Source organism: Moschus berezovskii, chromosome 16, assembly GCF_049115385.1.
Source record: "Moschus berezovskii isolate FMDL1 chromosome 16, NW_MosBer_1.0, whole genome shotgun sequence".
In the NCBI taxonomy this organism is placed as follows: domain Eukaryota; kingdom Metazoa; phylum Chordata; class Mammalia; order Artiodactyla; family Moschidae; genus Moschus; species Moschus berezovskii.
Genome location: NC_142475.1, coordinates 47683342 through 47696802, shown reverse-complemented (window position 1 = coordinate 47696802; position 13461 = coordinate 47683342). Strand labels below are relative to the sequence as shown.

General features: G+C 44.7%; 1 protein-coding gene across 2 annotated transcripts in view; it reads right to left on the bottom strand.

Annotated features, from left to right (window-relative positions):
- TRAM1 (translocation associated membrane protein 1) overlaps window positions 1-5164 on the bottom strand; it is a 31775-nt gene extending 26611 nt beyond the window's left edge. The window contains exon 1 of one of the 2 annotated variants that reach the window (XM_055432026.2): window positions 4859-5164. In XM_055432026.2, the coding sequence (XP_055288001.1) occupies window positions 4859-4981 (123 nt within the window). In that variant the 5' untranslated portion in view covers window positions 4982-5164. The remainder of the gene's footprint in view (window positions 1-4858) is intronic. The other variant, XM_055432025.2, reaches the window with a different exon arrangement.
- Window positions 5165-13461: the final 8297 nt, after the last annotated feature.

Genomic DNA, 13461 nt, shown 5'->3' with positions numbered 1-13461 from the left:
TAGACGGAGAGCCAGCAGGTGAGCAGCAGAGGTGAGGAGATGCACAACATACCGGTTGTAGCTGGGCTCTGCTATCCTGGAGTATTACAGGCCTGTGAAAGGAAGTCGGGGTAAGGCCCATCCAGTGAGTTGCTTTGCTAGGTAGATACAGAAAGCCACTTGACTAGAAGAGGCCAGTAAGGCTTTTCTGTATTACATTCTAGGTCATTCACACGAATACACTACAGCAGAGTGATGACATGTGTTTCCACGGTAACACTGCTTTTCTGTAATTCTTTTAAATAAAGCTGATGACAAAACTTTATGCTTTAATATCTTGTTTAGAGTTCATATACAAACACACTTTGTATCCCTGTTCCTAGTTTAAAACATGAGGGCACCACTACCATAGCTGAAAAAACTTCTAAGTGTTTTTTTTTAAACAAATGACAAGGGAAATTCTTCAAAGATAAATTTAATATCAAATTCCCAAAGCAACAAAAATTAGATTATCCTTTCATGCTAGGCTTCCAGATAAAATTAAAATCTGGCTTCCAGCTAACTAAGCATGTGACAGTATGTAGAAAAATAAGAAGAAAAATACAAACCATACACCCTACAACAGTTTATAGGAAATTTTTTTAAAAAAAGAAGAAAAATTAAACCAATAATCATGCTCTTAGCCATTTCCAGTCCTCCTAAGTGTCATATCCCAGCCAACACTGTTTTAGTTAAACAAATATTACAGTTAATCAATAGTAAGACAAATTAGTTTGGAATAAAACATGCTACAGAAATACATGGGCTTCCCAGGTGGCGCAGTGGTGAAGAATCCTCCTGTCAATACATAAGATGCAAGAGACAAGGGTTCATTCAATCCTTGGGTCGGGAAGATCCCCTGGAGAAGGAAACGGCAACTGGCTCCAGTATTCTTGTCTGGAAAATCCCATGGACAGAAGAGCCCGGAGGACTACAGTCCGTTGGGTCACAAAGAGTGGGACACACTGAGCATGCACACACAAGAAATATGTAATGCATTCAAAGGTAAAAATAACTTGAGTTTATGACAATTTGGGACATTTAAAGCACTGCTCTCCATTTATAAGAAAAATATGAGACTTATGCAGATATATCTTAAACAGGTTACCATGACACTTAATGAATTATTTAACTCAGCACTGATTACAATTATCATGAATATCATAATATTTCTTTCACAGTCACCAGCTGGGGCTTGGTAGCTTGTCATACAGAAATGTTAACTACATTGCACTTGCTAGAGGAAGGAGTGACTACTACACGGACTGGATGCCTTAGAGATAAAGGCAGTTTCTGAATATCAAATCCCACTTTCTCACTGACATATAAAATTAAGTTCTTAAAAAAAAGAAGGAAAGAAAATGGTGGCATAAGACAAGCCACACTTAAAAATAAAACAAACCTCCAAGTCTGTTCCATGATACCTGCAATTGTAAAGGTCCCCCTAACCTGGCATGGCATGAACAACATGGGACTCCTGAGTATGTGAAAAGTAACTCCCTTCCAGTAGATTTTCCTCATGGAGACTCTTAACTCCTCTTCTGCATCCTCCCTTTTGGAAAGTTTCTCAAGTATCCTTACATCTTCTAACTTAAATTTTCCTCACTCCAATATGAAGTCATGAATTATACACCACGATCTGCAGTATGTGGACAGAAACTGACTATACTAAAAAATACATAATTTCAAAATTCACAGCAATTTCTGAGAACACAAAGTTCCCTGTAGATTAAAGTCTTCCATTTTCCCCAAACAAACTATTGCTTTATCAAGAATGAATGTGTGTGCTCAGTCATGTCTGACTCTTTGCAACCCCATGGACTGTAGCTCGCTAGGCTCCTATGTCCATGTGATTTTCCAGGCAAGAATACTGGAGTGGGTTGCCATTTCCTAATCCAGGGGAATCTTCCCAACCCATGGATCGAACCCGAGTCTCCTGCGTCTTTCTGCATTGGCAGGCTGGTATATACAACTCTTTAGATACTGCTAGAACCTTCTCTCACATAAAAATTCTGTCTTCTATTTTTTGACCTTGATAAATACCTAAGGAATAATGAGCTATCATTTATGGCATGTCTCCTGTACGCTAAACTTTTAACTATGAGTTATACAAATTAATTTAATTCTCAGAGTAGTTCCATGAACCCTATCTTACAGAAAAGGAAAGTTTGAGAAGTTAAATGACATGCCCTAGGTTACCAAGTTAGCCAAGCAGTAGAACCCTAACTCCCTTTAGCTTCAGCATTTATACTGAGTCTTCATTTTGGCTAGTAATACAGTATCTGTTATTGCTTTGTCAATTTCACCATAAATCCTCTGACATTTTCTCAATATATTTACACAAAAGGCTAACAGTTCTGTTGCAAAAATATCAACTTCTCTATTATTCCAGCACATTAACTACGTTAATGGTGAGATTCATCAGCAATTATTTTGAAAGCACCAAACAAGCCAGTAAATTTTTTCCCATGTGTAGATAACATGCTTTTAAATCCTAAAACTTTAACATATGGCAAAAAAAATGTCATGGGACATGCACAAACTTTCTTCTGTATACTACTTCAACATTCTTTTTCGAACTAACTTTAAAAACTTCTATTTAGATCTTTGTTGAGTCTATTTAAATTGATAAATTTTACAGACGTAAAGGTGAAAATTCCTTCACTGTTAAAAAAAAATCATTGACGTGAGGAAGTTAACAGGTGGTGAACTTCCCTAGAAATGTGGCAAGAGAACAAAAAAAGTTTACACAAAAACAAAGTCAAAACATTTCTTAGTGTCAGCCTTTCTGATTTATATTCTATTTCATTCAAAACACTGCAAATACATTTTGCAGGTAATATTACTCCTAAATTATATCTTCAAAGTCAGGAATTTTTACCATGTGGAGATGGGTTACGGCAAGTCTTACAAAACTGTTCAATATGAGACCAAAGCAGAAGGTATATATATGCAAATATAATATTCAGAAAGTGAGTACAAATGTTCAGTATTGCATTTTTAATATTGTACATATTCATACAGTACCTTATAAACCATGAGATGCCTTCATACCATGCTGTCTGATTCTTGCAGACAATGGCGGTGAGAAGAGCACACGTGGTATTTCCTTATACACAGCAAAAAAACTGAGGCTTACCCTTAGGTCATTCAGGTGCTAAGTAGCACAGGCCTAGCCTAAAATGAACTATATGACATGTGTTAGTTCCCTTCTACCGTCCCATTTAGGAATACTCACTGCCTCCTTAACTGTGGACTAAGTGGGCAAAAATGACACTATCAAGAATAAAAAAAAAACACTATATCTAGATCCAGAAAAAGGCCATTTAAAGATAAGCAAAAAGTTTGAAAATATTTTAAGTATTAAAATATTCAATTTCTAATAATAACATTTAAAAAAGCCACACAGGCTCTATTTTAACAATTTAGTCATCTTGTGGTCACTGGCAGTCTCATTCCACTAGTTTCTCTTGAGTTTTTTTTTTTTTAACTACTGTTTATTTAATTATTTGTGAGTTGGAAGCAGGATTTCTTGTCTTTTATTGGATGCTGTTCACACTGAACTGCATATGAAACTCCTTACTGCTCTGTCTATATTTTGCTAACATTTTTATTGGAGCATAGCTGTCTAACAATGTTGTGCTACTTTCTACTGTAATGGTAAAGTGAATCAACTAAACATATACATATATCGCCTTTTTTTAGATTTCCTTCTCATTTAGATAACCACAGAGCACTGGGTAGGGTTCCCTGAGCTACCCAGTAGTCAAGAATTCTTGTCACTTATTAAACAAATATTTTGTAAGCACTTCCTAAATGCTGGGATATATTCTAGGCGCTGGAAATTAAGAAAAACAAGACCAAAAAAACTGTGCCTTCACTGAGGTTACATTCCAGGAGGGAGACGATAAACAAGTAAAATAATGAGTGTATTTGGTGGGGGCTCAGGAGCTACAGAGAAAAGTTAAAAGGGGAAAGAGGATAAGGAACGGGCGTGTGTTTTGGGGAGCGAGGGAAAGGAAGCCGTAGGATGTTACCCGTTCACCTGGCAAAGTTTATTACCCACATTCAACAGCTGTTAAGTAAGTCATCACGATACGCGCTACGTGGGATGAGAATTTACAGACTCCTGACATTTCCATCCTCTCCTACTTCAAGAAACAGAAAATTATTCGACTCCTCGGCACTCCTGCTCTGTACCCCGATTTCTGTATCAGATCTTGTTTCTTTAAGGAGAGAGCAAGCGCGGGGCAAAAAAGAAAAAGTTCGATCACTGTTAACTACCAGTTTGGGAGACCGAAGTTCTTAACAATCGGGTGGGTGATCCTGCGGCGATCGCTCGCTGCCCCATGGGGCCACCGCCCTTCCAGCGGGCAGCCGGCGCTCGGCTCCGTCGGTTTGCCCCCCAAACCCCGCGCCGCCGCGGCCCCCGCCCCGGCCCCCTGCGGCCTGGCCGGCCGGCCATTCCCCAGCCAGCCCACTGCCCGCAGCCAGCTCGGCGCGCAGGGGCCGCCCCCGCGGCCCGCCGGCCCCTCGCCGGCTGCCACGTAACCCTTCGCGGGAACCAGGAACTGCGCGGCCGGCGGCAGGGGGCGGCGTGCGCGGCGGCCGAGGGGGCGACGCGGCGGCCCCGACCCTGCGGGCGGGCGGGCGGCGGCCAGGCCCCCGGGGCTCCGCAGCCCCAGGCCAGCGCGGGGCGGGGCGGGCCGCTCTGCGGGGGCCGGGGGGCCGGCACCTCCCCGCCGCCCCGGCTGGGGTCCCCCCGCGGTCCCGGCCCGAGGGGCTGAGCTGGAAGCCCGGGCCGGCGGCGGGGCGGGCGGTTGGGGCGGGCTGGGCTCACCTCGAACATGAGCCCCAGCAGGAAGACCATCGCCACACAGGAGACGATGTCCGCGTGATTCTGCAGGACGAATTCGTGGCTCAGGACCGGGGGGCTCTTGCTGCTCTTCTTGCGAATCGCCATGGTGAAGCTGCCGCCCGTGCCTGCAGGTGCTCCGCCCCGGCTCCGCTCTCCCAGCTGCTCACCGACTCGCCGCCGCCGCCGCCGCCGCCTCCCTCTGGCTGCTCCTCACAGCCCCGCCGCTGCCGCTCGCTGGGGCTTCACTTCCCATCCCACAGCCAGTACGCAGCCGCCTGGGCCACCCGAAAAAAAAAAAAAAAAGGCGAGCCCACGGCGGAAGCGAGCATGCGCACTGGGAGGGACGGCGCTCTCTAGTGCCGCGGCCGCTCTTGCGAGCCCACAGCGCCGCCTAGGGACTGGAGGTCGTCCGCCCGCGGCCGGGCCGGTGGAGGGAACCTGAGCGGTGCCCCGCCGGCTGCGCGCTGGGGCGGGGGTTGGGAGTCGTTTGAGGAGCGAGTTCCCTGCGTCCTTTTAACAGGCTGAGTCCGCGCCGAGGTCGGACCACGTGCAACGGCGTGCACTGCTGTAAGCGCTTCCCCCTGCCCTCCTGGCCACACTAGGCTTGGGTGTCAGCGCCTGCTTCCACGTTGATTGTCTCTTCTTGAAAGCCAGTGCCACCATCAAGATAATCTTGCTGACTACAGCTTAACTACATAAGGATAGGGCCATTCTTTTTTGTTTGTTTGTTTTCTTTTTAACTTTTATTTAATAAATGGTACAAAGCACAATGCCATAAACATTAACAGTTAAATTTCACCAAATGAAAAAAAATACTATAGAATACAGTTTCAAAAAGCTACATTAAGTTATTTTACAACTGCCTCAAGCTGCAAAAAAGAAAAAAAAAAAACCCAGTGCCATACCTAAGTTATCCCTCTCTCAAAATAATGCCGTTTATATTATAAACCACGAGCTCCCCATCAAAAGATGGGGACTGCTTTTGTTAATTCATATATATATATATATATGACTATCACTTTGCTATACACATGAAACAAACAACACTGTAAATAAAATATAGTACAATATAAAATAAAAATAAGTAACAGATCTTTGGGGCTTTACACTGAGTTAGAGTTCCTATCCGGAGAAGGCAATGGCAAGCCACTCCAGTACTCTTGCCTAGAAAATCACATGGACAGAGGAGCCTGATGGGCTGCAGTCCATGGGGTCGCTACTAGTCGGACACGACTGAGCAACTTCACTTTCACTTGTCACTTTCACACATTGGAGAAGGAAATGGCAACCCACTCCAGTGTTCTTGCCTGGAGAATCCCAGGGATGGCGGAGCCTGGTGGGCTGCCATCTATGGGGTCGCACAGAGTCGGACACGACTGAAGTGACTTAGCAGCAGCAGTAGCAGAGTTCCTATCAGAGGGATAAGAGCACCACAGCCGCACTGAGTCCTCATGAAGGAGGCACACGAATGACTGGGTTACAAGAGTTACAGGAATGAGAGCTGCTCACTTCCCAGAAACTACAGCTCACAGAAAACCAACAAAGGCACGAGATACAGACCATTCACTTATGAATGTCAAAAAAGTCCACATCACTCCTACAACATGTCGAAAGTGCCTCAGAACTCACACAATACCAACTTTCTCATGGTTCTGGTTAAATTACATATACCAGTTTATCACAAATGGCAAAATCTGTAACTCTGTTCAAAGTTTCAAAAGATTACTTAAGAATAGTTTCTTGTATTTCTGTGCCACCTTTATAGTTCTGGTTTCTCATTTCTTTTTTTTTTTTATTTTACAATATTATATTGGTTGGTTTTGCCATACATTGAAATGAATTCGCCCCGGGTTTACATAAGTTCCCCCTCCTGAACCCCCCTCCCACCTCCCTCCTCCCTTTATCCTCCCTCTGGGTCATCTCCGCATGCCAGCCCCGAGCATCCTATAACATGCATTGACCCTGAACTAGTGATTCATTTCACATATGACAACATACGTGTTTCAATGACATTCTCCCAAATCATCCCACCCTCACCCTCTCCCACAGAGTCCCAAAGACTGATCTATACATCTGTGTCTCTCTTGCTGTCTCGTATACAGGGTTATCATTTGCATCTTTCTAAATTCCATATATATGCGTTAGTATGCTGTATTGGTGTTTTTCTTTCTGGCCTACTTTCTCATTTCTTAATTAGTAAATTCAGCATGCAGGTTCTATCCCAGGCTAATTTATACACTTCCGGAAGGAACGGGCTCTTAAATCCACAGAGTGTTGAGATGGGGAGCCCCCAACCACATCAGATTCGTTTCACATATGATAATATACATGTTTCAATCCATTCTCCCAAATTATCCCACCCTCGCCCTCTCCCACAGAGTCCAAAAGACTGCTCCACACATCCAAGTCTCTGCTGTTGTCTCGTATATAGGGTTATCGTTATCCTCTTGCTATATTCCATATATATGTGTTAATATACTGTATTGGTGTTTTTGTTTCTGGCTTACTTCACTTTGTATAATAGGCTCCAGTTTTGTCCACCTCGTTAGCACTAATTCAAATGTATTCTTTTTAATCGCTGAGTAGTACTCCATTGTGTCAATGTACCACAGCTTTCTTATCCATTCGTCTGCAGATGGACATCTAGATTGCTTCCATGTCCTGGCTATTATAAACAGTGCTGCGATGAACACTGGGGTACATGTGTCTCTTTCAATTCTGGTTTCCTCGGTGTGTATGCCCAGGAGTGCGATTGCTGGGTCATATGGCAGTTCTATTTCCAGTTTTTTAAGGAATCTCCACACTGTTCTCCATAGTGGTTGTACTAGTTTGCATTCCCACCAACAGTGTAAGAGGGTTCCCTTTTCTCCACACCCTCTCCAGCATTTGTTGCTTGTAGACTTTTGGATAGCAGCCATTCTGACTGGCGTGAAATGGTACCTCATTGTGGTTTTAATTTGCATTTCTCTAATTATGAGTGATGTTGAGCATCTTTTCATGTGTTTGTTAGCCATCTGTATGTCTTCTTTGGAGAAATGTCTGTTTAGTTCTTTAGCCCATATTTTGATTGGGTCGTTTATTTTTCTGGAATTGAGCTGCAGGAGTTACTTCTATATTTTTGAGATTAATCCTTTGTCAGTTGCTTCATTTGCTATTATTTTCTCCCATTCTGAAGGCTGTCTTTTCACCTTGCTTATAGTTTCCTTTGCTGTGCAGAAGCTTTTGATTTTAATTAGGTCCCATTTGTTTATTTTTGCTTTTATTTCCAATATTCTGGAAGGTGGGTCATGGAGAGGACCATTCTTTGGTGTTCACATCGGCCTTAAAAGTTAACTTCAGAATTATTATTAACACACCTGAGGACTTTTTCTTGTTCTTTATAGCCTTGAGCTAGTTTTTAAAAAAGAACAACTCCTATTTGGTCTCACCTGTCCATTCCCATCCCCCAACGGTGTCTGAAGAGATCAGCTTGGGTTTACTGGCTTCTTACTTTTTAACAACACTTCTTGGTAATCAACGAGATGGTTTTTAAAAGTTTATGGACTAGACATGTCCTCCTTTCTCATACTTATACCCAATATAAGACTTCTGGTATACTTTCTCTCGATGAACTGTATTGTTGCAGGAAAGGGGACCCCTTCCAGGGCCCAAAACTAGGCTCTTGTCTAACACTTGGAAAATAATTGTCCGAGGAGACACGAGCTGACAAAGCAAGAGATTTTATTGGGAAGGGCACCCTCGTGGAGAACAGTAGGGTAAGGGAAACTGGAGAACAGCTCTGCTGCGTGGCTCACAGTCTTGGGTTTTGTGGTGATGGGATTAGTTTCCAGGTGGTCTTTGGCCAGTCATTCTAATTCAGAGTCTTTCCTGGTGGCGCATGCATAGCTCAGCCAAGATGGATGCTAGCGAGAGGGATTCTGGGAAGTGGATGGACACCCGGTGTCTCCTTTCGACCTTTCCTGAACTCTTCCGGTTGCTGGTGGCTTATTAGTTCCCTATTTCTTAGCAAGATCTCCTGTCATAAAACAACTCATGCAAATGGTTTCTATGGTGCCTGGCCAGGGTGGGCGGTTTCAATCAGTGTGCTTCCCCTAACAGTATCACTGTCTACGCATTTGCCAAGTCTAGAAATCAAGTCATCCTGGAGTGATCCCTTTCAGGGTCCTTCCGTATACAGCCTATTGTCACACCCAGGCCATTCCGTCCCTCTCCCCGTCTATCACTGCTGCAGCCTCAGGAGGGGACTCATCTCTCGCCTACAGTATTACAACTCTGGTGAATCCCTTAATGGTTTAAGAACATGGGTTTTGAAATCAGAATTCTGATCACTTATTCCCTGTATGATCATGGACAAGTTACTTCATCTCCATGAAACTCAATTCCTCATTTATTTAGGTATTCAAAAATTTTATTTATCTACTCTATGCTAAGCACTGAGGATAAAGAACTAAAGGAAAAATACAGTTGAACCTGTTCTTACAGGCTTTCATTCTAGTATGAGAAGAGGGTCTTTACACGAGATTTAAAAAGTGAAACATATCTTAAATCGAGATGAGAGTTCTGGAGAAAAAGAAAAAAGGGGACTAGGGAAAATGGGAAATTACATTTGCCTGATGACCTGAAGAGGTGAGGGTGCAAACCATGTGGATATCATCAATAAAAAAGAATTTACCTATTTTGGCAATTAAATGAGATGATTCAAAGAAAGTGGTTAGTAGAGAGTTAGGTATGAATGTTAACTATTATTATTTTCCTACTTTCTGATCAAACAATTACTAGTTTTACTTACTTGCAAATCCACTTTCAATTTCATATTAAAATGATGCTTCTAACAATTTTTCAAAATTTTTTCATGATTTCCCTTCTCCTTCAAAGAAAGCTGTGTGTGCATGCTCAGTCACATCCCACTCTTTGCCAGACTGTAGCCCTCCAGGCTCCTCTGTCCATGGAATTTCCCAGGAAAGAATACTGGAGTGGGTTGCCATTTCCTCCTCCGGGGGATCTTCCTGACCTAGGGATCGAACTCAAGTCTCCTGTGTCTTCTGCATTGGAGAGAGGCTGAAGGGTCTAGGGAAAACTTTTTTTTTTTTTTTGGACATGATCTATTTCTTAAAAATTAATTGGCTGAAGTGTAGTTGATTCACAATGTCATGTAATTTCTGCTGTATGGCAAAGTGATTCAGTTATACATATATTCTTTTTCATATTCTTTTCCATTCTGGTTTATCTCAGGATATATTTCCCTGTACTATACAGTAGGACCTCGCTGCTTATCCATTCTATATGTAATAGTTTATATATGCTAATCCCAAACTCCCACTTCATTCCTGAATATGATCTGTTGTATGTTTGCACACAGAGAGAATGACCCATTAGAGACGTTTCTTCTGTAGGAGATTCCTACAGATCTGTAAGAGGTGATGGTGTCTAGTGTACAAGCAGAGGACCCATGGTAACAGGGATGGTGTTCCCATAGTAACCAGAGGAGAGCAGAGTCTGTGGATAGGTTAAGAATGGCCAGATGAAGTTGTCTTCTGGTTGCTTCTATTGTCTCAGTAAAATATGACATGAAATCATCAGGAGTGGGTATAGCATACTGGAGATTGAAGAGGAAATGGGATAAAATTGTGGGAGGGTGAATGGATTAGAGGAATGTAATCAGACAGCAGTGCCTCCTTGAGACTTGGGGACCTTGGGGACCTATATTTAAAGTGAGACTCTGGACTTCATGGTGATCCAATGGTTAAGAATCTGCCTGCCAATGCAGGGGACAAGTGTTCCATCCCCGGTCTTGGAAGATCCCACATGCCGCGGAGCAACTCAGCCCACAGCTACTGAGCCTGCGCTCTGGAGTTGGTGCTGCACATCAAGAGAAGCCACAGCCCTGAGAAGCCAGAGCACAGCAACTGGAGAGTAGTCCCGCCTCTCCCCAACTAGAAGAAGCCCACACTCAGCAACAAGGACCCAGCACAGCCAAAAAATAGAGTAAATTAAAAAAAATTTTTTTAAAAAGTGAGACTAGTAAGCAGAGTCCCATAATTGTTTCCAGTCCCCTCACCTTGCTTGGATACAGCTGTGGAGAAGGCAGGGAGCTGGGGTTTGCCAGGCCAGCATGATGGAGCGAGGGGCAGGCGGAAGGGGATTGCAGATGAGGCCGGGCTGCGAGGAGGTAGCTGTGCTCCTCCCACCCTCCACCCTCCGCTCCATCCTTTTTTGCTGTGAAAGGCAAACCTCTCCAGACTGCCTCACTGAGACTCCCTGGTGCTCTGACTTCTAGTTGACTTCAGCCAGTGGAAGGCCCTGGCCCCAAACCAGAAGAGAGTTGGGGGTTTATTCTCCCTCGGTTCCCTCTTTGTCTTGAGGTGGTTCTCGCTGGGGCCATGTTCTCCTGAGGCCACAGCCCCTGTCAGCCTTTCTCTCACATTCTAGCTCTCGCTGGGCTCAGTACCTCCTCTCCACTGCCTCTTTAGGTTGTTCCTAGTGCCCAGGAGCCACCCTGTCTCTGGTTGGTTCCCTCAGTCAGCCAGCTCCTCTGTCCATAGGCCTTTCATGACACTCCCTCCATCTCGGCCTCTCCTGAGTGAGCCATCTATGCCTTGCCGGTTCCATATTCCCAGATACAGAGTGCTGGGGACTCAGACTTGGGGATGCCCGTGGGGTGGAAGATGATTGGGGCGGGGCTAGTTGGCCGAGCATGACATGGTCACAGAGTAGGGTGCTGGGGATGATGAATCCAGAGGGCCTGTGGCCATTGGCAATGAGACAGGAAAGGCATGATGAAGGACACGGGTGGCTGGGGGGGGGGGGTGGAGGGTGCACGTTGGAAGCGATGAGTGAGCAGTGGGAGGGGAGGGTGCCCTCCACACACTTCATGAATGTTTTGTCACCAAGAGGGAGTTGAGGAGCAGAACAGAAGGGAACCAGTGAAGGAGCCAGGTGCTGATGTCTGGCACGAATGAAGAGGAGGAGCTGGGAGCTTGGAGAGTGGGTGATGGTGGTGGGGTGGAGGACAGTGGGTGGTGCAGTTGGAGGGCATGGGCTTCCAGAGAGGTGGGGGTTTTGAGCAGATGAGAGAGAGCTGTCTATGAGCAGTAGCAAGGGCCATGGGAACACCCACTCCTCCCCTCAGCTCTGTGGCGGGCAAGGTGTGGGAGGGAGAGCAGGTTTCAGTTTCCAGTTAAGCTGCACCAGGTTTCCATGCAAGAGGGTGAAGAAAATATGCAAAAGAGGGTGGGGAGTGGGGAGGGTAGCGTAAGTCAAATAAAGGGAGGAAAAGCCACGTGGGGGAGGATATGCTGGTGGTGGTTGATGCTGGAGACTTGCCTCTAAGGGGACTCAGGTGGAGAGCATCCTGCTGCATGGGGCGATTACCCAGGTGGCCATTTAGGGGAGAATGGGGAACCAGTTCTAATTTTAGCTTCCTTTTGAGGGTGGGCTGCTTCAGAAGCTTACTGGGGGGAAGGGAGACTGCCATGAAATCCTCTGAAGGTGGGTCATGGTGGTGGGGAAAGTGGTCTTATGAGGCCCTTAGGGCTCTAGAGACCTCTCTTAAGCAGACTGATTGCTCAGGCCTGTCCACCTCTGGCAGCCATCATGGTTCCAGCATGGTGCTGGCTCCTATGTGTACAGGCGTTATGTTCTGGCTGAGTGATGTACAGGCATTATGTTCTGGGTAAGTGATGTTTTGGCAAGTGTCACTTGGACCCCAGGATATTTTTAATAATTTAAAAAAGAACAAAGAGAAAATTGTTTAAAACTGAGTCTGTCCAGGAAAAACTGTGGCATGGGGTTGCTGTAATTATGAGAAATATAGAAGAAACGGAAAGAGGATCTTTGCCTTCCAAAGAGTTATTTCTAGTTGGTTGTACAAGACACATATTAAAAAAGGGGAAAAAAGTTCTGAGATGATATGAAAGTAAGTACAACAAACGTGTGTCTAATAAAAGGAAGAACTAAAATGTAACTGTTGGGTTTTACCATCTCCTCGGGGACAGAATGGAGAAGGCAATGGCAAGCCACTCCAGTTCTCTTGCCTAGAAAATCCCATGGATGGAGGAGCCTGGTAGGCTGCAGTCCGTGGGGTCACTAAGGGTCGGACACACTGAGCGACTTCACTTTCACTTTTCACTTTTATGCATTGGAGAAGGAAATGGCAACCCACTGCAGTGTTCTTGCCTGGAGAATCCCAGGGACAGGGGAGCCTGGCGGGCTTCCGTCTATGGGGTCACACAGAGTCAGACACGACTGAAGTGACTTAGCAGCAGCAGCAGCGGCAGACAGAAAGATGGAAAATAAGAAACTAATATTTGTTGCATGACTACTATGCTCCAGGTTACATCATTTAGTTTTCATAGAAATCCTATGAAATAGTTGTTACAATTTTTAAATGGGGAAACTGAGGCTCAGAGAGGTTAAGTAATTTGCCCAAAGTCCCAGGCTGGCAACTTGTTTGTCTGACAGATCCATTCTTACTTCAATATAAACAGTCCTTCAGGAGTTTTACTTACCAGGATGAACTTGAACTTTCAGAAAGTGATGATTCTCAACCTAATCCACTGAAAAAACTGGCTCTGATGGAAACACAG